At 41.3% G+C, this 27,205-nt stretch overlaps 1 protein-coding gene across 1 annotated transcript in view; it reads right to left on the bottom strand.

The window, feature by feature from the left end:
* The window catches only part of AFF3 (AF4/FMR2 family, member 3), a 716,335-nt gene that overhangs the window by 572,336 nt on the left and 116,794 nt on the right, over nt 1-27,205 (bottom strand). The window contains 1 exon segment of the mRNA XM_011969671.1: nt 1,747-1,820. Within this exon segment, the coding sequence (XP_011825061.1) occupies nt 1,747-1,820 (74 nt within the window).

Below are 27,205 nucleotides of genomic sequence, written 5' to 3'. Positions count from 1 at the left end.
ACTAGTGATGAGGAAGTGACCTGTTTACTGAAGGAAGGAAATGCACTTGTTTTTCTGGCTCCCTGGATAAAGAAATCTGGCCTCCATGTAGACAACAGAACCAACGCTACCCAACGAAAAGAGCTTACAGATCCCTTAAGATGAGCTCTGTCCTCGTTTCCCAGCAGAAGCAGGCGGGTTCTGTGACCTGGCCATCATTCTGCTTCCAGCTCCCACTTGGTCTAGTGGGCAGACGCTGAGCTGGGAGTCGGGACCCTCACCTGCAAAATGTGGTTCTCCCCAAATCAGCGACAGGGGGATGGAAAAGGCACTCGGTCTCTTCATGCCTTAGTGACTTCATTATAAAGCAGGGGTGTTTCATGGCACTGTTATAAGGCTTAAATGTGAAGGTAATCTATAAAATGGCTTTGGAGTAGCTTTAGGTGCCACAGAATCCAACATATTGCTAATAAAATATTGTTAATAATAAAAGGATCGGTGGGTTCAAAGGAACTTATAAAAATTGTGATTTTTTAAAGCTAAATAATTATCTTTAGTAAAACAGAGAGTATTTGTATCATGTAGCTGTAGGGGACACACAAATTATTGTGAAATAAATATTGCTTATCCTAACTCTGCCCGCGTGGCTGGGGTGCACTTTAAATTTGCTGTGTAAGGGGTGATGCGATGCTAAACACGCTTCTGGCAAAGCTGCTGCAGCACCTAAGGCATTTAATTTAAATTTAAGATTAGGGAATGTAACGATAGCCAGAACATGGAGCCTATTAGCATTTTAATTCATCCTTAGTATATTACCCACAGTTATTAGATTTGGGAGTCCAACCAGTGACCTTCATATAACGGGGACTGCAGCCTCTGGAATCTTCTACCAACTGGGAGGCTCACAGCTCTAACATCATGATCACTGATCACTAAGAACTCACTGGGGCAGCTGTGGTGACTGACAGCGACCAGCCTAAGGAAGGTGGGAGATGGGAAAGACACTCTTATTCACAGAACCAGACTTCCAGTTCCCAGCAGAGGGTATGAAGGTCCTGCCCTGCTTGTGGACATCTGTAATATGAAACCCTGGCTTTCACAAACATTCCACGGATTTCAAATGGAGACTGCTCTGAGGACATATGACCCACACTGTGGATGGATATGAAGTAGTCTTTAATCAACAGGAGAATTCTAGTTTCATTATGAACTTCTAGCTTTTGGAACAACATTGACACCTGCAGTTAAAAAACAAAAAGCGGCCGGGCGCGGTGGCTCACGCCTGTAATCCCAGCGCTTTGGGAGGCTGAGGCGGGCGGATCACGAGATCAGGAGATCGAGACCATCCTGACTAACACAGTGAAACCCCGTCTCTACTAAAAATACAAAAAATTAGCTGGGCGTGGTGGCGGGTGCCTGTAGTCCCAGCTACTCGGGAGGCTGAGGCAGGAGAATGGCGTGAACCCAGGAGGCGGAGCTTGCAGTGAGCCAAGATCTCGCCACCGCACTCCAGCCTGGGCGACAGAGCGAGACTCCGTCTCAAAAGAAAAAAAAAAAGGCTTGCACAGCATGCATCACAACTCTTCCCTCTTCCCATACACACAGGGACTCCCACACCCATGCTTGTTGCCCTCAGTCAGGTCAACTCAACCAGACACACAAGACCAGTGTGATGCACAGAGTGGCCTTATGTAAGATGGAGCAGGCAGGTGGTCATTGAGAATGATTTCGGGGCTTCTCAGAAAGCCCCCATGCCCAAAATAATACCTCCTGCATCTGCTGGCTGATGACTGAAATTCCACAACTAGAGAGTCATTCCTCTGGTTTAAGATGTCTTCACCCCTGCAAGAAATATAAACAGCACAAGAAGGGGAAGCACTTTAAACCTGATTAGCCTTGAGGAGCTTAGCGTGCACGAGTCTGTCTGCATATTTTCCAGAGGCCAAGGGGAAGGGATCCAGAATCCCAGAGGGGGCAGAACGGGAGGCAAGATGAACAAAGGAAGGGACCACAGTAGACGCAGCCCTGAAAACAGATTCATACACTCCACTTATTTTTCAGTGTGGCTTAAATGTTTAAGACAAAGGCAATAGGATAAAAACCAAAATTAATCAGGCAGGTATCGGACCCAATACATTTCCAGGGTCTGGGAGTTGTGAGTCATGTCCTACTTTGAAGAAGTTGGAGGTGAGAGAAAAGAGGCTCCTCTTTAAACCTGCCTCATCCCCCAACCCCTTTAAGCTGAAAGATACCCCCAAAGCACTCCAAGATGCTTTCTAAAGCATCCAGATTGCTAGATAAAATCCACTAATGAGGTTCTACCCACATAACCAGCCTACAGCTCCTAAGACCAAGAAGGAGCAGACACCCTCAGGACCACTTACTCATAATCTACTAATGGAAATCCACTAGCCGTTTTTTCAGGGGCCAGCCATCCTGCTTGTGCCATGCTTCCACACCCTAAGGTGAAGCCAGGATGACCCAAAACGGCAACATCCCCACTTCTTCAAAGGAGAGGAAAGGAAACTCGAAAAGAAAGGCAAGGTCTTCCCTTTGGTTTCTCTCCTCCTTTCTTGGTGGGCAGCTCTGTAGCCTCTACTGAGCTGCTTCTTAAAACTAACCCACCCATTCCTTAACTAGAACCACAAGCCCGCCCCACCACATGTCATTTCATGGCTAGGGAGCTAAAATGTCACTTGCTTAAAGCGGCTGTCACTGTAAGAGAAAGGCTGGGCTTCCTACCCCCTGTATCTCCCTAAGTGTCTGAACTCTCACCTTTCCACCAATACTAAATGTTTTGACTCATAAAGACAGTAGCTTCTCGACAGCGAGCCCCCGTTCCACTAATTACAAGTGAAAATCGTGCCGGTGCTCACCAGCCTGCAGAGTGCCTCTCTCTTCATCTCTTGCCATGAAAGCTTAGCCCTCTTCATCCCTCTGCCATTTGAGCAATGTGAAGATCATGCTTTAAAAGCAAAGAAAGCTTTCCCTTGACAAGCTGAAAGTCAGGTCAGCTTCCCCTGGGATGGCTGACTTAGGTCTAAGAGAATTCCGATTCCCGGCATGCCAACATATACATTAAACTCAAAATGTGCCACACGTTATGAGTTATGTTTCTTTGTTACCAGCAGATGGTAAAAACTTCTATCATCTGTAAAGTTGTTCCTATTTCCATAAAAATTATAAAAATCACATTCCTCAAATGTATGTCACCAAATGTATTTATTTTGCATGAAATTGGAGGTAGCCAACTGCTTCAATATTATTTATTATTTGTTGCAGATGTATAACATTCCCAGAAAAATGAACCTTTTTAATAAACTTCTTTTAAAGGGCCTATTTAGGCCGGGCACAGTGGCTCAAGTCTGTAATCCCAGCACTTCGGGAGGCCGAGATGGGCGGATCACGAGGTCAGGAGATCGAGGCCATCCTGGCTAACACGGTGAAACCCCGTCTCTACTAAAAAACACAAAAAACTAGCCAGGCATGGTGGTGGGCGCCTGTAATTCCAGCTACTCGGGAGGCTGAGGCAGGAGAATGGCGTGAACTCGGGAGGCGGAGCTTGCAGTGAGCCGAGATCGCACCACTGCACTCCAGCCTGGGCAACAGAGCGAGACTCCATCTCAAAAAAAAAAGACCTATTTATTTTTTTAGAAATTTTTTTTAATAGCAAATAAAAATGTAGTAAAAAACATTTTTGATCATTTCTCACTTTTTTAAATCTATAAATTGAGGTATCTTGTAGAGCTCCAGCCAAGGCCAACGATGGTAGTTAAGTAGAAATAGATGTCTAAACATGAAACTGTCATCATTTCCAAAATTCATCTATTCTTGATCATATGGTAACAGCATGAAACTAAGTAAAAGTAACATCTATGAGCCTGATGGCTTCTCTCTTCCATTGAGCTCAAAACATTTCACCTATATGTCCCTTAATTATCCTCACAATGCCCATTGGAGAAAGACAGTGATGGTGAATATTATGACTGGGTTAACTTTTATAAAGATCAAGAAACTTAGGATAAGAGTTTGATCATCAAAACAATGTCATAAAGAGACACTGTGTAGAAGGAACAGCAATGTCCAAAGTACCTTACTCAGCTCTGCCCAGAGAACAGGAGCTACCCTGGAGCCAACAAGTGGTGGCACCTCCTAAACCCTGATGTCTACAAGCCCAGTAGTGAGAACTAGTTAACATGAGCCCCACAGAGGCAAAACAGGAATAAATGAAGTAAGGCAAGCTATTTCCCAGTCAGACAGAGAGAACCATAGGAGAATTCTGGAATAAAGTCTCAGTTGTTACAATTGTTTACAGCCCCCAATTGACAAAAGACAGAAATCAGTCTCTTTCCACAGCACACACACAAAGCAGACCCATGTAACCTAGAACTGTGGAATGGAAGATAGAGGAGTGAATAAAAAAAAATTAAAAATGATAGATTCTAAAGTTGCCCAGCGAGGGCTACTGATGTCACTACTTTTATCAAATGCTACCCATTCATCAGCCTGCTCCAGTCTCTCCCTAGGCTGCCCTACTGGTGAGAAAGGTGCTGGAGCCAGGACAGCCTGCCCTCTGGCTGAGCCACAGGTTGATTCAGCAGACCCAGCCAGCCAGGAGGGACAACCTCCTCCCCACCACACACATCCACATGCAGCCTGATGAAATCTGATGAAATGCAGTTTGTTTTGGAGCACTTGCTCCAAGCAAACTGCATTTCCCATGGAGGAGACTTTTAGGCAAGGGTAGATGAAGCCAATTGTATCCCTCGACTAGAATCATCAAAATGTTTTATTCTTATTTTTTAAAAATTATCCAAACTACCGATGTATCTCCAGGGTTGTGGGGGTCTAAGAAATAAATGAATTCAAGGAGAAGAGAATGAACCACCTCTCCCCTATCTTTTGGAAAAAGTTATCATGTTTTGCATGTTTTTAAAATACTGTCCTTTTCAAGTAACAAAAACACAATTCATTTTCACCCAAAAGCATTTTCTGAATGCCACTGTGTCAGATACTGGGGAGACAGGGCTGTGATTGAGCCATCCTGCTGATGAGAAGACAACAGTCTGGGGCAAAGAGAATGGGGAGAAGGAGGAAGGGGACCCCTTCACAAGCAAACAACGTGAGTAGCCTGTGGTCAGGGCACGGGCAGGGGTAGCACAGGGAATCAGCACTGTTTCCTGCAGGAGACCAGCTTTGAGCTGGGCCTTGAGAAAAGGGCAGGTTAAGGACAAGGAAAGGAAGAAGAGCTTAAAGGTACAAAATACATGGATTACTAGTAAGCGGCCTTTGGGAGTATATTCTGAGGCTGTTATGTTATCCTCTCCATACCACCTTACTTCCTTTTTTTCTTTTAGACGGAGTCTCACTCTGTTGCCCGTGCTGGAGTGCAGTGGGGCAATCTCAGCTCACTGCAACTTCCACCTCCCAGGTTCAAGTGATTCTTCTGCCTCAGCCTCCCAAGTAGCTGGGACTACAGGCGTGTGCCACCACACCAGCTAATTTTTTTTTTTTTTTGTATATTTAGTAGAGATGGGGTTTCAGCATGTTAGCCAGGATGGTCTCCATCTCCTGACCTCGTGATCCGCCCGCCTTGGCCACCCAAATTGCTGGAATTACAGGTGTGAGCCACCGTGCCCGGCCCACCTTAGTTCTTTAACAAGGTGGAATTCCTCATTTAAAGTTTCATTTATGTGGTTTACCCACCGCTAACTTATCATTGCTACCTCACTCTAAATAGTTTCATCTGATCCCTTCCTAAGAGCAGGTTTGGTTTGGAGCAAATGCATGAAGGGTGGATTCAGAGGAAACAGAGAAACACTCTCCCGCTTTTCACAGTTTGCATCAGGCTGCCTCTAAGCAGCCTGGCCACAGAGAAGACAATCTTTTCAGATACTATGAGACCTGACGATATGGTAACGTGCTCCCTGGGCATGGACTTGGAGCCATGAGGGTGAGCAGGAAGAAGAAAAGGCGTAAGGAGGAGAGAAGACCATTCCCCAGAAACTCTCCTGCTCCCCAGAGCAGCAGCATAAGCACCGTGTATAATTAAGGAAATTTAATCAAACACTCCAAAATTATAACAATTGTTTTAAATGTAATGAGTCAAACTCATTAACATCTCTTGTTATTTATAAAGCAAATGACAAAAATCAGAAATTGTTTTTTAAATTAGAGTAAAGCAAGGTCGCTGAAGTGTACTTGCAAATTCCCTTCTTAATCTATAGACATAGCTGGTGGACTGAAAGGCAGAGAGGGAGCATGGGATAGAGTCAACTCAGACAGAGGAGGTGAGGCTGAAGGTAGAACGTGGTAAAAAGGCAAGAATCTCCCAACTGGAGTCTTTGAAGCCCTGAGTTGTTGTGGTTGTGATGATACAGGTGCAATGGTGGTGATAGCGGCAGCAGAAGTCCTGGTAGTAGTGATGATGGTGGTGATGGTGATGATGGTTATGGTGGTGGTGGCGGCAGTGGTGGTCATGGTGATGGTGGTGGTGGTGGTGATGGTGATGGTGGTTGTGGCAGCAGTGGTGACAGTAGTGGTGAAGGTATTGGTAGTGGTGGTGGTAGCAGTGGTAGTGGTGATGATAGTGATGATTGTGATAATGGTGGTGATGGTGGTGGTAGTGGTGGTGATGGTGGTGGTAGCAATGGTGATAGTGATGGTGGTGGTGATAGTTGTGGTGACGCTGATGATGACTGTGGTTGTGATGATAATGGTGACAGTAGTGGTGGTGATGATGGTAGTGGTGGTGATGGCAGTGGTAGCGGTGGTGGTGGTGGCCATGGTAGTGGTCATGATGATGGTGACAGTAATGGTGGTGAACATGTTAGTGGTAGTGATAGTGATGGTGGTGGTGGTGGTGGTAGTGATGGTGATGGTGATGGTGGTGGTTGTGATAGTGGTAGTGATGGCGGTGGTAGTGGTGGCCATGGAGATGATGGTGGTGGTTGTGTTGATAATGGTGATGGTAGTGATGCTGATGATGGTGGTGGTGATGGTGGTGGTAATGGTATTGGGGATGAAGGTGGTGATGGTGCTGGTGGTACTGATGGTGATGGTGGTGATTGTTATGATAATGGTGATGGTAGTGATGCTGATAGTGGTGATGGTGGTAGTGGTGGTAATGGTAATGATGGTGGTGGTTGTGATGATAATGGTGGTGACATTAGTGATGGTGGTGATGATGACGATGCTGGTGGTGGTGGTAATGGTATTGGTGGTGGTGAAAGTGGTGGTGAAGGTGCTAGTGGTTAAAAATCTGTTGAAGAGTAAGAAATAGTCAACAGTGCATATAACAAATTTTTAAATCCTAAAGAATATGATTATGCCCCTGCTCACTTATACTGGATTTTTCTTATGAGCCAAGTAATTTCAGTTCCCATGAATGTTCTGTCTACCTTCCTCCAACAGCACTACAACAATGGGTCACCAACACTCCCTCCACCCACTGTGCATTACTTCTACCATGGACTCCTCAAAAATATCGGTTCCCTTTTACTTGTTTGTCTCTGACCACAAGCAAGTAAAGGTTTTCTCAATCTTAATTCAATCTTGAAAATATTTTCTGGGAGCATTTCTAGATCTTTACTTTAGCTGTGCTGACCTGTTCTACCAGAACGGGAATGACACTGAGGGTGGTCTATGCCATAACCACTTCTGTACTATATCTTTTGAGAAACTATGACATTAAAGGGAGTCACAAAGTTACAAACAACCATAGACACGTTTAACCCACAGTCATCCCAAATAATTTTCTGGATCTATGTCATCCTCCCAGGCCCATCTGGCCCACGTTAAATGTTGCTCGTTAACAACTACTCTGCATGGACTTTACATGAATTGCTGCATTTAAAACCTCAAGAGGCATTCTCCCTATTTACAGTGAAGAAACAAGAGGCTCTGAGGTTAACTAACTTGTCCAAGTCCCATAGCCAGTAAGCGACATCACTTAGATGTGAAGCCAGGCAGCCTGGCACCAGAGACCAAATTCTTAGACTCTGCTCCACTGCCTCCCTGGGGAACTGCTTACTGACAAGCTGTGACAAATGGTACCTTCATCCTTTGTTAGTAAATGCTAGGCAAAAGGGTGTTAATTTACGGATCATGACTATTTCAGTTCATTCTTCCAAGATCTGCTAAGCCTCCTTGGTTGATATATATATAGGTTAATTTTAAGAATTCTTCTAAAACCTATAAAATATAACTGGAATACGCAATTCAAATGACACAGCACTAGCAGTGAACTAATACCCTAGTCCCTGTATTTTTTCAAACAGACGATTTCAGAAGCTGTAAGGTAAACCGACTCCCACATTCTACCAGTTTTTCAGTGTGAATTCTGCATACTGAATTCCTTAAGAGATACAGAATGCCACAGTGAGTTCATTTTATGAGAGAGCTAGCACAGTCGAGTCGCTGCAAACTGGTACTGGACACTCATCAGTTTTTCACTGATCATTCACTGAGTCCCAGCTCCATTTCTAGTTCAGCAGAACGATGACTGTTTCAAATCTCTCTCGTAAATACACTCCAGTGGGTTTTAGAGAGATGACAGATAAATGACAGCTTTGCATTTCCAAGGGTTAAATGCTTTTCCTGAGGGATCCTAAGTCTTGGTGCCATGAGAACAAGTGTCAGGTTCTAATGGAATTGTTCCATGATAAATAAACTGCCAGGCTGTATGACAAGCAGCTTTCCGAGTCTTTCCATATAGTATAAACAGCAGAAGTTAATTTGAGTTTCTTAACAGGACCTTTTTCCTTTACAATATAAAAGTGCCTTGGGATGAAGCAATTACTCTGATTTACCATCTTCTCCTTGGTAGAATATAAAGATGCAGCAGAACCTCACAAAGGCAGTAACTTAACCAAATGAGACCCACTTGCAAAGTCCCTACTATGCTATTTCAAAGCGCTCCTTTCCCAGCAGCAGCGCGGGGCTGTCATTAATCACAGGTGTCTGCGATGAGAAGGATGCTGAATCCCAGGGCTTTTCATGGGAGAGCCAGTAAATTATTTTTCCTCCACCAAATGCTCAGTTAAATTTCATTTTCACTTTACAGCCCCAGTTTCTAAACTTCAGCTCCTAGGAATTTTAAAAGCTATCTACACAATGCGTCATATTTTATAACATGCTTATGTTTTAACCATGATGCCCTTCCCCGCAATCCTTGCTGTGGCCACTCAGGGTCATGGGCTGGTGTCTGAAGTCGGAGGGGAGAAGGGGGTCTGAGTCCTCTCATCCAGTCCCGACACTTCAGGTGGGTCAGTCTCATGGACCCAGAAGGCCCAGAGACCCTCAACATTAGCCTTAAAAAATGGCTCATATTCTTCCTGAATCCAACTCGACTTCTTTTTCTCCCAGGACCACTGAGGAGATAGGCTGAGGCTGAAATGGGATTTCTGAAAAGGAGTAAGAGTCACCTTGAACTACTGCTATCCACTGAACTGAATCAACTTACCTGTGAGGTAGAGGACAAGCCCTAGGCTAGAAAGAAGATAAATAGAACTGACTTTTCAAAAAGGAAGAATTAAAAGGAGATGCATGGCCCCAAATGCCTCATGACAGCTAATCACCCTGACAGGCCAACCATCACGGTTCTCCACGGAGACAACACAGGTGGAAACTACCAGAATAAACTCACGAATGTACGTGAGAGGGAAGGACACCCTGTGTGAAGAGAGAATGACCTGTTTTGGTACAGGCAGTTTGTAAGCTTAGCTAGAAGTCTCAGTGGGTCAAGAGGACAGAAAAGAGAGAAATAAGACAATAAAAATATCAGAATCTGGAGGAGAACACAGAGCAGCCCCTGCGGTCACCACAAAAGTGGCATCGGGGTGTGAGATCAGGGGCTCGGTTCCTCAGTCACCAGTGGTCAGATGCGCCTCAATTTCCCTCCTCCAACCTTCCCTCACTCAGCCTTCACACCCTTTCCTCCTCTCTGAGGGCAGCCCTTTCTCCTCCCCAGGCTAACTCTCCCACCTGGGCTCTGAGGCCTATCCCCCCTACCCCACCTTCCCACAGATGCCACTTTCTCCTGTTTGCTCTTGGTCTCAACTGGCTTTATCGAATCAGCAAATAAACCTGGTCAAGGCCCCTCCGTATTTAGAAAAAGAGAATGATAAGCCTCCCTGAGCCTCTTTCTTGCCATTACACCTTCTCTTACCAGCCGTAGTTTTCTGCAAAGCTGTCTACACTTGCTGTCTCTCTCCAATTCCTGGTTTCCCTAAACACGCAATCTGGTTCTCCTGTTCGCAGCCAGGCTTCAACTTCCTCATGGGGCAATCCATGGATGCGTTTCACTCCCCTGCCTCCCCTTGGCTAGCATTGCCCTTCAGAGCCCTCCCTCCCTGGCCCTCTGGTACCATGAGATCATGGTCTCCCTCTTGTCTCTCTGGTTGCTCCTCAGTTTGCTTGCCATGTTTCCCTCCTGTGCCACTCCAGGCTCTGTGCAAAACCTGGTCTCTTCCCAAGTGACAGTCTTCCTGGGACAAGTCATTCATTCCTTGCCTTCAGGTGCCATCTTCATGTTGATGTTGTGCAAGTCTCCAAGACTCACTCAAATCTCTCTTCTCAGCTACCAATTACCCAACTCCCTATGTGGCCTTCTCAAGTCAGGTTTCTCATAGACAGCCTGCATGTCCAGACTTAGCTCACCAACATGCCGACCCCAACCCCAGCCTCCACTTGTTGCCTGTGTCAACAGATGGCAGCACTACCCACCTAGTTGCCTGGGTCAGAAATCTGGGCATCATCTGGACTCTGCCATTTCCCATTCCCCCCATATCCAATCAACCCCCTCTAGACCTGTCAACTCTACTACCTGAAGACCGCTCACATTTGTCCAACTCTCTCCTTCCGCACTGCCAACTCCTTGGCCCAGGCCTCCATGGGCTCCCTCCCAGCCCCCAGCAAAGCCTCCTAAAATACATCTCCCAGCTGTTCTTCCTACCCCAGCCCAATCGCTCCTCCACCGTCAAGCCAAGGTGGTGTTTCTTAAAAAAAGAGCAGTTGGTCATGCCACTGCCCTGCCCTCAGGACAGAGTCCCAGTCTGGTAGCCACGGCTTTGCAGGACCTAGCCCCTGCTCACCTGCTCAAGGTCAGCTCCCAATCTTCCCAACTGCTATGTAATGGCTCGTTCCTGTGCCTTGAACACCTCTGCTGTCCACCTGCCCACTTCCTCCTTGTCCTGAAGGTCTCACTTCAGTGATTTTTCCCTTTTGGGAACATTCCCAGACTCCCCTCACCAAACCTCGGGGCCCTGCATAAGTCCTACATAGAACCCTCCACTCTCCCGCATAATGGCACTTCTTATGCTAATTATCTGAATCCTTTATTAAACCGTACCATAAGAAGAAAGTCTACATCTAGTTTCTATCAAACTGTATCCTCAGCACACAGGAGAGTGCCTGGCACTCTAATTCCTGGTTTCCCCAAACACGCAATCTGGTTCTCCTGTTCGCCCACTGGCACAGAGTTGGCACTGAATAAAACAGTATAAGATACATTAAGAATATGTAGTAAATGAATGTTTCATGCTTTTTCCTTCCTTTTCAAAATTTAGGCTGTATGCATATCACCATTCGAACACACAGAACTAAACCCCATTCAGATCCTGGGTCCTATGTTTTTTTTTTTGTTTTTTTTGTTTTTTTTGTTTTTTGAGACAGAGTCTTGCTCTGTCGCCCAGGCTGGGGTGCAGTGGCCGGATCTCAGCTCACTGCAAGCTCCGCCTCCCCGGTTTACGCCATTCTCCTGCCTCAGCCTCCCGAGTAGCTGGGACTACAGGCGCCCGCCACCTCGCCCGGCTAGTTTTTTGTATTTTTTAGTAGAGACGGGGTTTCACCGTGTTAGCAGGATGGTCTCGATCTCCTGACCTTGTGATCCGCCCGTCTCGGCCTCCCAAAGTGCTGGGATTACAGGCTTGAGCCACCGCGCCCGGCCGGGTCCTATGTTTTATTTATGGTTAAAGAATTTAGTAATAATGGGAATCATAATAACAGTAATATTGAGCCTGGTGCTGGAGAGCTTGTAAAGAAAGTTTATATTTGTTATTTTATTTACCCCCCTCAACAAAACTGTTATGTTGTCCTTATTTATAATACAAAACACAAAATTTTAATAAAAGCATATAAATCTAAAAATGATACAAGATCTGTGCCATAAACATTATTATGCTCATTTTATAGACAACGGCCTTTCATCAATGAAAAAAGTGGGGCTTAGAAAATTTAAACAGTTTGCCAGAGTCACACAGTAAGTATTAGATTCTAAGTTGCATAGGAAATTGTGGATATTAAAAACAATTTAAATTTTTTAAAGTTTATGCTTTTTAATTTAAAAAATATTTAATGCTCATTATACACAAGGTACCAGCTACGCAGGACAAAAAATGTCTATGACCACAACTTCCACACAGATACTGCGGAGGACGTTTCTACAACTTCCTTTGGTGAAAACTCTGTAGTCAATTAAGCTTGACTCAGAGGAAGACATTAAGAATTATGAATTATTTGAATTCCACAGTTCTATAATTCATTCCATGCTAGTGACACTAAAGACGATTAATTCTAAATATCCATATAACAATGTCAGAAAACCAAGGGGTCTCCCTACAGCTGTGGCATCACTCACAAGTTCCCAATTTCAGTTAGACACCTAATCTATCATACAAATATTTTACTCGATTCCCTAGAACATTAGGAAAGTTATACATCATGGGGCTGCCTAAGCACGATCATTATCACAAATCTTTAAGAAATGTTGCAAAGAGGACATGAAGTCCACTCTGACAACGTGTTTGTTTCCTCGCACCTTAAAATGTCTCCCCTCTTTTCTTTTTCTTTTCCTCCCTTTCCCCACTTTTTTGGGGGGAGACAGAGTCTCAGTCTGCCATCTGGGCTGGAGTGCAGTGGTATGATTTCGGCTCACTGCGACCTCCGCCTCCCGGGCTCAAACGATTCTCATGTCTCAGCCTCCCAAGTAGCTGGGATTACAGGCAAGCGCCACCATGCCTGGCCAATTTTTTTTATTTTTAGTAGAGATGGGGTTTTGCCATGTTAGCCAGGCTGGTCTTGAACTCCTGACCACAAGCGATCCACCTGCCTTGGCCTCCCAAAGTGCTAAGATTACAGGCATGAGCCACCGTGCCTGGCCCTGTCTGTCTCTTTTTATGTTTCCCATATAGACCCACATAAAACACAGCAAGTCCAATACCACAGGCAATACAGGCAGCTAGCTCTGTGATACGGAGATAAATGTATAATGTGAAGAGAGCCCATGAAGAGCCATGAAACCATGAAGGCTCTTCTTTCTCAAAACACTGCACAGAACAAACGACAAGCTAGGGTAGGTGGGGTTAGGCATTTAGTAGGACACACAAGAAGAGGTGGGGACAGACATCTCACATTTCTCCACATCCTTGATCTCTGCCAACTCAACATCGATTAGCCCTCTGCCGAGGTAGCCGGCCTCCATTCCGTGGGCTTCCATCTGGGTTTCCCAGCTGTCTGGGCCCTTTGGGGTCTGCATCCACTGGACTTCAGAGAACACACCTCTCAGCTTAGCTGAGAGCAACGCCTGGCTCCCAGTAAGCACTCAATTACCATTTGTCGAATGGATGGATGAATAAATATCTGGTGTTCCTTCTCACTGAAGCCCTCCCTTCACTGAACAAGTAAAGACAAACAATAAGTGAGATTTGTCTGGTCTTCCTGGACAGTAAAGCACATACTATAATATATAAAGCTGTTTCAGGTACATTCTGGAAGCAGCGGCCTCAAGCAGTTGATCAAGCTAGCTTTTACCAAATTTTGTTTATGACTGGCACAAAGAAACACGGAAGCGTCACATTGTCCTTTTGGAATTAAAATTCTACATGCATTAACAGAAGATACTACATTTCTTCTGGGAAACATACTAGAAAATTACTAAACTTGAAGGTGTCTTGAACAAGAAGCAAATGATTCTGGGTCATGTCAGAATTACAGAAGAGGGAGAGACAGCAAGGCTTCCCATCAAACAAGAAGAATACTTCCTATCACTGGACCCATAGTTTCCATGGAGCCCCTTCTACCTTCAAAGATATTAACATTGTGCCAGAAATGAGAAGATTCAGCTAAGGTCCAAGCGGAGACAGGTCAGGACTCTGTGCCTTAGACCCTCATCTCAAGCAGGGTTAAGAAACCAATCCATACATTGTGATCAGCGGTTGGCAATGTTAAAGTGCTCTGCCGAGGTAAAATATCATTAATACCTGAATGAAAGACGATCAACATAGCCACAGTTCAGAAAGAAACACTCTCTCTCCATCTCAGACAGGTAGCCTCAGTAGAAAACACTGACTTTGAACCAGCAAAAGCACATTTAGGAATATACCTTTCATGTTTAGAATTTCACTACAAAATTATTTATAATTATAAAACAAAAATAATTGTAAAACAAATGAAATATCCATTCTTAGGACGCTGGTTAACAAATTATAGCACTTCATACAATGCAAGACTGTAGTCATTGCACTGGATGGAGTGGATTTAAATGTATAGATATGGGGAATATCCAAGATATAAATATTAAGTGAAAAGAATAATTTGTAGAAAAGCATGGACTATATAATCTCTTGTACGTAAAATGTGTGTGCATTTATAGACACATGAAAATTTTAAAATAGTTATCTTGGGGTGAAGGATAGAATGGTAAGTAGTAGGGAATAATTTATATTCTTCTGCCTTAGTTGGGGGTTTTACCACACATATTACTTTTTAAATACAAAGCATTACGTTTTTAAAATATTGACAATGCAAGTTTCAATTTGTTCTTTCCCTTCTAAACTATCTATAAACGTGAAAAATGTAAAATTAAGGTAGTAACTATCAAATACAGCACAGGATTATGTGCTACTCTATACCAAGATCCTGGCTCTCCCTAGCAGGCTAGGCCTATTTTCTCGGTTCTCCTTCCTTCTAACCAACCCCTTCCTTCCTTACTCCTCAAAAACGAACTAGACCATTCAGTAGCTCTCCTATACACCAACAGCAGCTAGGCAGACAGTCAAATCAGGAACTCAACCTCTTTTACAATAGCTGCAAAAAAAGCAAAATACTTAGGAATATACCTAACCAAGGAGGCTAAAGACCTCTACAAGGAAAACTACAAACCACTGCTGAAAGAAATTACAGATGACACAAACAAATGGAAACACATCCAATGCTCATGGATGGGTAGAATCAATATTGTGAAAACGACCATACTGCCAAAAGCAATTTACAAATTCAACGCAATCCCCCATCAAAATACCACCATCATTCTTCACAGAATTAGAAAAAAAAAATTCTAAAATTCATATGGAACCAAAAAAGAGCCTGCATAGCCAAAGCAAGACTAGGCAAAAAGAACAAATCTGGAAGCATCACACTATCTGATTTCAAACTATACTATAAAGCCATAGCCACCAAAACGGCATGGTACTGGTATAAAAATAGGCACATAGACCAATGGAGCAGAATAGAGAACCCAGAAATAAACCCAAATACTTACAGCCCACTGATCTTCGACAAAGCAAACAAAAACATAAAATGGGGGAAAGAACCCCTTTTCAACAAGTGGTGCTGGAATAACTGGCCAGCCGGATATAGGAGAATGAAACTGGATCCTCATCTCTCACCTTATACAGAAATCAACTCAAGATGGATTAAGGACTTAAATCTAAGACCTGAAACTATAAAAATTCTAGACGATAACATTGGGAAAACCCTTCTAGACACTGGCTTAGGCAAGGATTTCATGAACAAGAACCCAAAAGCAAATGCAATAAAAGCAATGATAAATAGCTGGGACTTAATTAAACTAAAGAGCTTTTGCACGGCAAAAGGAACAGTTGGCAGAGTAAACAGACAACCCACAGAGTGGAAGAAAATCTTCACAATCTATACATCTGACAAAGGATTAATATCCAGAATCTTCAACGAACTCAAACAAGTCAGTAAGAAAAAAACAAACAATCCCATAAAAAAAGTGGGCTAAGGACATGAATAGACAATTCTCAAAAGACGATACACAAATGGCCAACAAATACATGAAAAAATGCTCAACATCACTAATCATCAGGGAAATGCAAATCAAAACCACAATGTGATACCACCTGACTCCTGCAAGAATGGCCATAATCAAAAAATCAAAACACAATAGATGTTGGCGCGGACGTGGTGATCAGGGAACACTTCTACCCTGATGGGGGGAATATAAACTGGCACAGCCACTATGGAAAACGGTGTGAGATTCCTTAAAGATTTAAAAGTAGAACTACTATTTGATCCAGCAATCCCACTACTGGGTATTTACCCAGAGGAAAAGAAGTCATTATACGAAAAAGATACTTGCGCACACGTTTATAGCAGCACAATTCACAACCACAAAACCGTGGAACCAACCCAAATGCCCATCAATCAATGAGTGGATAAAGAAACTGTGATTGATATATGTGTGTGTGTGTGTGTGTGTGTGTGTATACATATATATGTGTATATAAAATGGACTACTACTCAGCCATAAAAAGAAATGAATTAACGACATTTGCAGTGACCAGGATAACACTGGAGATTATTATTCTAAGCGAAGTAACTCAGGAACGGAAAATCAAACACTATGTGTTCTCACTGATATGTGGGAGCTAAGCTATGAGGATAAAAAAGCGTAAGAATGATACAATGGACTTTGGGGACTTGGGGGAAGGGTGGGAGGGGGGCAAGGGATAAAAGACTACAAATAGGGTGCAGTGTTTACTGCTCAGGTGATGAGTGCACCAAAATCCCACAAATCACCACTAAAGAACTTACTCACGTAACCAAACACCACCTGTACCCCAATAACCTATGGAAAAATAAAACCAAATAAACAGAGAAAAAAGGTGAACTAGATCAATCTTTCCACAAACCTATCCTATAGACTTTAATCCCAACCAAACTCCAGGTTGACTAAGGACATCCCAAATCTCAAAGTAATTATTCTGTACTCAGGCAGGCAAAAAACAAAAACAAGTTCACTGTATCTATTTTGCATCTGCCCCAGAATAATGGGGGTCTCTGATAAATAAGCTGCATTATTCCCCAGGATACCTCAGAAGACAGCAGGTCTTCTGACACTAGGCCTGAGGGTTTCTCTTTATAAACTCAACTTGTCTCCTTCCAAGAGATACAGGACCTCCAGACTGAACTTGGGTACCAAGGCTTCTAGAACTTTTTAGTTTGTAGATAAATAACAATGTACTGACCTGCCAAGGTCTTCCAGGAACTCTGAATTCTACTCTCCTGGCTACAGATTTACTAACTGTCTATTCCTCTTCCTTATTCATCCCCCTAACCATATCTCTCCTACCTTTAAAATTTCATCAGTAGTCTTCTGTTTTTGCATAAAACCGTATCCTTTACTCCTATCTAGTCACACTTTTCTGTTTGATAAACATGACTTATTATTTCTTCTCAAGTTAGTATGTAATAAAATTAGAATTTTAGATAAAAACGTGTTCCCTGTTTCCAAACATTTACATTTTAAGCGGTTTTTTTCTGACTAGGATTTACCAGTCTTACACAGCAAGGAAATCATCATTATGTAACACCATTTTTTAATATTAATGTTAAGCATACTGTATTTTCTTAAACATTAAAGGTTGTTAACTAATAGTATCTCATTACTGTACTATGAAAACATTGGTAATTCTGCAAATTCACTGTGCCATTTACTATCCATGTGAATTATCAGGCATCAGGCACATTAAATTCACAAAAGAATGATAAATATCTGAAAACTGCATATCTTCATTAATCATCAAGGAAATACAAACCAAATCAAGGTGAAACCATTTTTACCTATGAAGCTGAAACAGTTTTTTTCAGTTAGTTGGAAAGGTAACATTCAATACCGGTGACAGTAGTGTCCCCCAGCCAGCCGAAGGAAGAGTAAATCAGAAGAAACTTCCTAAAAACAATTTTGTATTTTGCAGTACATATTCAGAATCTTTAAAAAGAACCTTTTACCTCGATAATCTCCTCCTAGGAATCTGATCAAAGAAACCTGTCAGAAATGCTCAGATTTGTATGTATGATTTTTCATCAGAGAATTGTACAGAAGAGAGGCAAACTAGAAGAAACCTAACGTGTAATAATCAGAAAATAATTAAATCATTATGTAGCTATTAATACTTATGTACCTCAATAATATGTAATGACACAGGAAAGGCTCATAATGTAATGTTAAATGGGAAAATCATATAAACAATATAAAATATTATATAAATGGATATTTGTGTGCATAGACATATATACACATGAATATATCCATACAATAAAATCTAAAAGACTACTAAGATGTTAACAGTGGCTATTCTTGAGATATAGAAGAAATAAAATTTCATTTTTCCATTTTCTGTTCTTACCATTTTTGAATTTGTTTATATTAAACATTTATTATTCCTTATACCTAATTAGGATGGGTACTCTCAAAAAAACAGAAAACAACCAGCGTTGGTGAGGATGTGGAGACACTGCAAAGAAACCCTTGAGCACTGCTGGTGGAAATACAAAGTGGGCACAACTACTGTGCAAAATAGTATGGGAGGTTCCTCAAAAAATTGAAAGTAGAATTATAACATGATTCAATAATCCTACTTCTGGGATTACTCCAAAAGAACTGTATCCAAAAGAACTGAGAGCAGGGTCTTGGAGAGATAGCCACACACCCACGTTCACAGCAGCATAAAGCACAATAACCAAGAGGTGGAAACAACTCAAGTCTTGATCAATGAACAGATTTTTAAAGTGTACATGCTGATACAATGGAATATTATTCAACCTTAAGAAGAAAGAAAATTCTAATACGTGGTCAATGTGACAGGCTGAATTACGTCCCCCGGTATGTGGAAGCCCTAACCCCCCGTAGCTACTGTATTTGGACACAGGGTCCCTAAAGAGGTGATTAAGTTAAAATGAGGTCATTAGGGTGAGCCCTAACCCAATCTGACTGGTGTCCTTGTAAGAGGAGGAAACTGAGACAGACACAGAGCGGCATCAGGGATGCTCAGGCACAGAAGAAAGGCCACGTGAAGAGGCAGCAAGAGGCCATCCGCAAGCCAGGGGCAGAGGCATCAGAGGAAACTGGCCAGCACCTTGATCATGGAATTCCAGCCTCCAGAACGGTGAGAAGATAAGTTTCTGCTATGTAAGCCACCCCGTCTGTGGCATTTTGTGATGGGATCCCCAACACACTAATGCATACAACAAGGATGGGCCTTCAGGATATTATACTGAATGAAATAAGCCAGTCACAAAGAGACAAATGCTGCATGATTCCACCCAGTCTGTAGCATTTTGTGATGGGACCCCCAACAAACTAATGCATACAACATGGATGGGCCTCCAGGATATTATGCTGAGTGAAATAAGCCAGTCACAAAGAGAGAAATGCTGCATGATTCCACTTACAAGAGGAATCCAGGGTAATCAAATTCATTGAGACAGAAAGTAGAAGGACAGCCACCAGGGTTTGCAGAGAGTGGGAAAACAGCATTTGTTGTTTAATAGATATAATTTCAGTTTTGCAAAATGAAAAGAGATCGGTTGTACAACAACATGAATGTACTTAACACTACCGAACTATACACTTAAAAATAACTGGTTGGGCACAGTGGCTCATGCCTGTAATCTGAACACTTTGGGAGACCAAGGCAGGTAGATTGCTTGAGCCCGGGAGTTTAAGACCAGCCTGCGCAATATGGCAAAACCCTGACTCTACTAAAAATACAAAATAATTAGCCAGGCATGGTGGTATGTGCCTGTAGTCCCAGCTACTCAGTAGGCTGAGGTAAGAGGATCACCTGAGCCTGAGCGGTCAAGGCTGCAGTGACCTGAGATCGTGCCACTGCACTCCATCCTGGGCAAGAGAGCAAGACTCAAAATAATAATAATAATAATAAAAGAAGAAGAAGAAGGAGGAGAAGGAGAAGGAGAAGGAGGAGGAGAAGGAGGAGGAAAAGGAGGAAGAGAAGGAGGAGGAGAAGGAGGAGGAGGAGAAGAAGAAGAAGAAGAAAAGGAGGAGGAGGAGGAAGAGGAGGAGGAGGAAGAAAGTAAACTTATTGTTATATATATTTTACCACAATTTTTTAAAAGTAGATTTGAGCCTTAAAAATTGTTTCACAATTAAACATGTTGACACATTTCATTAATATTTCAGATAAAACACTATATATGTAATTTTCCTCACTAGATATCAATAGCAAAATAACAGCATCCTAGAAGTTTAACCTCAATTTTACACTATGGTTTGTCATTAGGGAGTTGCAAAATAAAACAATGAGATATCGCTACACACCTATTGTGATGACTAAAATCCAAAAAGCTAACACAGCTGTTGGGAAAGATGCAGAGCTGGCTGGAATATAAGCAGCTGGATACGGCTGCTTAGGAAGGCAGTTCGGCAATTTCTTAGAAACTAAACATAGTCCCACCATGCAATCCAGCAATCATGCTCCTAGATATCTACCCAATTGATCTGAAAACGTACGTCCATACAAAAATCTACACGCAAATGTTTATAGGAGATTTATTCATAATCACCAAAATCTGAAAGCAATCAAGATGTGCTTCAATAGATGAACCATTGGTGGTACATTCATAATGGAATATTATTCAACAATGAAAAGAAATGAGGTAGCAAGTCACAAAAATACATAGATGAATCTTAAATGCATATTGTTAAATGAAAGAGGCCAGCCTGTAAAGCTACATATTGGATGATTCCAATTATATGACATGCTGAGAAAAGCAAAATATAGAGTAGTTTCCAGGTTGGGGACAGGAAGGTAGAGAGGGTTGAATGTAGAGTACAGGAGATGTTTTCGGGCAGTGAAACTATTCTATATGATACTGTGATGATGAATGCAAGAAATTAAGCATTTGTCAAAATCCATAGAACTTTATAAACACAAAGAGTAAACCTTAAATCTCATTCAGGAGATTAGGGAGATCTCAGGAAGAAAAGCAGAATGAGATAAAACAATATATACGCATTCTAAATGTATTTATAAACCTCACTTAACAGTATGAGGAAATAAAATGCTGACCCAAATAATAACTTTAGAAATAAGTAGAGTCTGTAAGAAAAAGACAAAAGGAACTTCATATAAATATCGTACTCTAGTTGATAAAGCTGTTTCCCAGTGGGAGTACAGGATGATAATGCTGAAACTGCTATACATGTATACTGGAATTGAAGATTTAAGTAAATAGATGGTAAACAATGGAATCAAGATTTCTCAATGTTGAAGCAGAAGGGAGATTACACACAAGCAAGGGAAGGAAGTTAGAATGATCCATGTGATAAATGGATTAGAGCTGGAGACACCAGGATGAACTCAGTAGCCTATATATTAGCTTACTCTAGATAGAGGGTTACATATAGAAATGTATACATATACACACAGAGATTAGTACACACACATATATTTCCTTGCCCTGTCAGCTGAGTGACCCTGCACCCAGGAGCAATGAGTACATCTAGCATCCCGATTTTCATTTCTAATAGAACCAGGACTCTTTGGAAAAATGGCTGATTCTAGGACTGGGGCAAAAAATACACAAAATAGGCCTGAGGCATCTTGTAGTGCAGAAAGCAAGAAAATGCTCACAACAACAACACAATAATAGGTATGTATCAAAGGGTAACAGGAGGCAACTGAGTTTCCAGTGGCTAAAGCTCAAGCAATTTGAGCAACACAATAACATAGTATTGGCTTATTACTTGAAGTATAAAACAAACATCCACATCCATGAGTCCACACAGTAAATAAATAAATGGGGAATAGCTGAATCACCCATGCAGAAGAATTCCAAATAATGTATGTAGATATTCCAACCTTAAGGAGGTGAAGCATAGCACTGCACTCTTTAAGAATTACAGCTATATGCAACAACATCAATCTCACAAACATATTACATATTGAAAGTATGCTACACTGAAAGAAGCAATACAGAGAAGAATACCTACTACATAACTCTATGTCTGTGATGTACCAAGCGAGTAAACTTCTAGTCTTGGGATTGAGCATATAGTTACCTCTAGAGAAAAGGGAAAGGGTAATGATTAGAAGAATGCCCAAGAGAGGCTGAGTGTGGTGGCTCACGCCTGTAATACCAGCACTTTGGGTGGCCAATGAGGGCGGATCATGAGGTCAGGAGACAGACACTATCCTAGCCAACATAGTGAAACCCCGTCTCTACTAAAAATACAAAACAAATTAGCCGGGTGTTGTGGCGCTCCTGTAGTCCCAGCTACTCACCAGGCTGAGGCAGGAAAATTGCTTGAACCCAGGAGGCGGAGGCTGTAGTGAGCCGAGACTGCGCCACTGCACTCCAGCCCGGGCGACAGACACTCTGTCTCAAAAAAAAAAAAAGGTATGCCCAAGAGAGATTCTGGGATTCTAGCTGTGCTCTGTTAAATTTCATCACTGATCTAACTTCTGTCAAAGTTTTCAAAGTTCTAACCAATTCAATGAATTGTGTACCTCACACTGTATACAAAACCAATTTCAGTTCAGAAAAAGAAAGTATGAACTTAATTTTTATTTAATGAAGAGATCTAGTAGAGTTTTTTTCACATGGTGATCCAACTGACCCACTAATGGTTAAACAGACCATTATTTTCCCACTGCTCTGCAGTGCCAATTTTTGTCAAAAGTCATGTCTTCATATATGCTTAGTTCTGTTCCCAGCTGACTTTTCAATTCCATGTGTCTATTTGCCTATCCCTGCATCAACACTGTGTGTCTTAATTACTACAAATTTATAGCTTACTTATCTATTTATTTACTATAAGTAATAAGAAAAATATTTATTATAAGTAATAAGTAATTACCATAAGTAATAAGTAATAATTACTATCCATTTAAGTCTTGATGTCAGTAGAGTAAGTCCAACAACCTTATTCTTTTTCAAGATCGGCTTGTTATTCCTTATCCTCTGTACTTTTCATACATGGTTTGGAATTGGCTTGCCAATTTCCACATACAATTTTGTACACAACTGTTGGGAACTAGTTTGGGAGCAAGTACGTCATATCCTTGCATATGCTGTACCCATATTTCCTTCCTTGCCAAATGTGGAAGCATGGAAATGGAGTTTCCCTTTGCCTGGGTCCCTGAGTGAGGCCGATGTGGCAAAGAGCTTTCACCCGCATCAACACATGACACATACACAGGGTTATCAAGAAATAAACCTCATTATTAAAAAAAAATTAAATTATATGGCCCTAAAACTTAAGGTAAGAGGAAGTATTAAAAGAGAAAGATTTGAGATTTACTTTGGATTTATTTTAAATATCTGAGCTATGATAAGCTATATGCGTACATATACTCCTGAACACAAATGTGGGATATGTGAATTGTTACCGCCATGTGAGTTACTTGCAACTCTCTGAAATTAACTCAAACCATTTACCAGATGGTAAATTCTGGAGATAAATTTAAAATATGCAAAACAATGCTAACTGACGTTTCTATGAAACACAGAGTACCAAACGGTAACTTCACATTTTAATTGTGGGAAGAGGAAACAATACAGAATTTTTATTTCTAATATTAGCTTTGAATGATAATCAATTCTGATTTGCAACATGGTCTATGTTTTGTGAACAAATCAGCATTTCCCACTTGCTGTTTTTATTGGACAATAAAAGCCATATGGGCTAAGAATTCATCAGGATTAATAAAAAAGATGCAAATTCTTATAATACAATGTTCCACATAACTTTATAAGAACCTCTGCAACAGCATGTCGTGTATATCAAATTAAGATTTACTATATAATAAAATTATGTAGTAATAATATTCAACCTCTATCTAAAGTCATTTGATCAACATTTATCCACTGCTACACCACAGTACATAAATCATGCAGGCAAATTCTCACAATACATATTATATAGGGCACAGAATTATTTTGATTTAATTCTCAAGAAGTGAAGCAGTAACTTGTTACTTTAGACTGGCAAATCAATAGCAAACGCTTGTTCTAAGATTGGTTATCACTCCAGTCATGCAAGTAGCTTAAAAACTGACATATTAGCATTGACAAAAGGATTGCTCTATTTGTTTTCCAAAGGCTTTCCCGTATGACTCTATACTTAGTTTTATGCCAAAGAAAATCAATCTCTTTATTCAACTTGTCAATCAGAAAACACATGTAGAAACAATGATTTTATTGCAACACATAAAAGGACACTGAATCATAGAGGATGAAATAGAAATAAAATGCCAAAGTATTAACACGTCTGTAAACAGAATTAACATATATATAGACTTAAATGTAAAAATAAAATTAAACATAGAAATTAAATCTAAAGGATAAAAATCAGTTGAACAGACTTACTCCAATCCTCAGTTTTCAAATACACCAATCTCTTTTCATTTCAGAATTTTAAAAACTCATTAGAAGGACGAGCTTCTTCCAACACAATGAAAGTCCACAGAAACCTAATTTTCCCTTTTTTTTTTAATCTGCAAAAACTAAGCTTTCTAGATGGATGATAATGCTGGCACATTTATATCAGAATATCAATGAAGAAAACCTCTGTCTTCAAAACAAGGATTTTGAGTGATTCTAAATTACACTTTACATAACAAAGAACCAAGAAATATAGATGCCTGGCTTTTGATCACTAGTGCCTATAAAAAGAGCCCCAGAAAGGTCTACATGGAATACCAAGGTAGAAAGCAACATAATACACAGGATCTAATGATGACCTAAGTTCCCCCGGTTCCATCAAAGGTCACTCAAGTTCCCATGCATGAAGTATTCAATATCATTCACATTAACTCCCTTATGTAAATTTCCCTTTGTTTTAATGGATGAGTAGCATAGTGCCTGGTTGTAAAATATGAAGTCTGACCTAGGAAAGGAGCCAAATCTTTGTCCCAGTGTCCAATCCCCTGGGGATCCTCATGTCCCCAGACCTCAGCTCCCTGTATCCTCAAGGCCACCAAGGAGGCAGCACACCACTCCACACCACCACATCATAAACAATACACCCCCGTGTGCCAACCATGGATCTCTCTGCTATGGCAACAATCATCTATATATCCTCAGTACCTAGCCGTGTTTGCAAAACTGTGAACTCTCAATGAGTATTTGTTCAATGAAAGAACAAGAGAATATATAGGACGTATGTGATCTTAAGCACTTAACATTGTAAGTGGTAGCTGCCTCCATTTAAATTTTAGTCTCTGGGCACCTGTGGAATCACACAGATGCACGAAGAGGCACATGCTTTGAAGACGCTCAGGCCAAGACAGAACCTCACTTTACACCAACTCTGTCAAAACAAGGCTGCTGATGAAGCATATTTCACTCAAGTATTAGCATCCTACATAGAGCCTTTTATTATGCTAAAGAAATCGTCACTGAATTAGACAACACTTTTCCCTGACCTTATCCAAGAATACTGTTGGTGTGCAAGGAGTTTTCAAGGATGAATAGATCACATTTATTCAACAGGAGAAAGCAGACATCCCAATGATGAATAAAAATGATTGTTGCAGATTATGATGACTCTTCAGCGAACTAAGGATGACCACCAAATTCTTGTAGCTGAAGCAACCTACTAACTTTTTTGATCAGCCTTAGCCGAGAAGCATATGGGAGCAGACACCACAAAGGATCGTGTAGCAGAAAGAGCATTACTTGGATTCCATGATACGAGCTTTAGTTCCAGTTCTGCCTTTTAGTTTACTTAAGCACTTGAAGAGCAAAAACCTTCTTTTCATCTATATATCCTCAGTACCTACCAGTGTTTGCAAAACTGTGAACTCTCCATGAGTATTTGTTCAATGAAAGAACAAGAGAATATATAGGATGTATGTGATCTTAAGCACTTAACATCTTTGGGTTTAAGTTTCCAAATCTTTAAAAACCGGGACATAGTAAGGCCATGCATGCCTTTTACACTGGGTTGCTGAAAGAACCAAGCAAACTAGCAGATATGAAAGTTATCTGTTAACCATAAAGTCTGTTACAAAGGTGCACTGTAAGTAAAGACGCATTCTTCAAATTGGGGGTGGTGGAAGCAACGAGGCTGCTTCAAGGAACATGGCCTTGAAAAGCCCAGATTTCTCCTCTGTCCCTTGAATCCCTTAATCTACCTCTTGGCTTAAAAGGGTGTTCAACTCACTGAGAGAGAAAATTGATATGGTTCTAATCAAAACGAAAAGTGTGTGCCAAGCTCTGAAAAATACAGTGCTAAAAAAAAATTGAAAAAAAAAAAAAAACTTTCTCAAAGTCTTTCCTGGCAACAGTCGCCCTCATGAATTTCCCCACTAACACGATGGCACCACCCTGCTCACAATGTGCCAGCCCTTTCCCAGCCACCCCAGGTCCTTCTACTTGATAATCCCAGCATTGCCACATGTTACCCTAGCACCCACTAGTATCTTACCAACTTTTCTAAAACCTAACTTCATAGAATTACAAATCCACGAAGAAAAGTGGGCGCTTCAGTCAACTTACTTTTAGATTTTAGAATAACAGGTAAAATATTTGGGAGAAAATACATTTTATTCTTACCTTGTATTTAAAAAAATGAATTCCAGTAAATTAAAGAATAATTACTTTTACATAAAGCCCTTAAAAAACAAGACAGAAAGGCAGGGGCTAGCATTCCTAATCATTACAGCAATGAGAGAGAATGTAAAAAAAAATGGATATATTTGATCATGCAATCATATACACTTCTATGCATCTGTAACTACCACAAAGTTACAAGATTAAAGACAAACTAGGAAAAAGATATGTGACGTATAAGAGAAGGGGTAGTAGTCTCATAATACATACAAAGAGCTCTTACAAATGAAAATGGCTGAAAATCAGAGAAATATGAGTTAGGACATGAATAGTAAGTCATGAGGTGTGGGTTGGGGGCGGAGAGAAAGTAGCCAAACAAGTATAAAAGCAGCAGCCTACTCCAAAAATAAATAAATAAATAAATAATAAAAAGAAGAAAAGGAAAAAACAAGGAAATACTATTTTTACCTACCAAGTAGGCAAAGAACTAAAAAGTGTAACCCTCAATAACCTACAGACAGCTGTGCAGAGCAGCAGGAGGTCTCATGCGCTCCTGGTGACAGCCAAACAGGTAAAATCCTTCTGAAGGGAAACTTGGCAATATATCAAAAGCATTCTGAAAGCT

The sequence above is a fragment of the Mandrillus leucophaeus genome, unplaced genomic scaffold (assembly GCF_000951045.1).
Source record: "Mandrillus leucophaeus isolate KB7577 unplaced genomic scaffold, Mleu.le_1.0 Scaffold9, whole genome shotgun sequence".
NCBI classification, from domain to species: Eukaryota; Metazoa; Chordata; class Mammalia; order Primates; family Cercopithecidae; genus Mandrillus; species Mandrillus leucophaeus.
The sequence above is the reverse complement of the archived record's forward strand: the minus strand, read 5'-3'. Positions and strand labels throughout refer to the sequence as shown.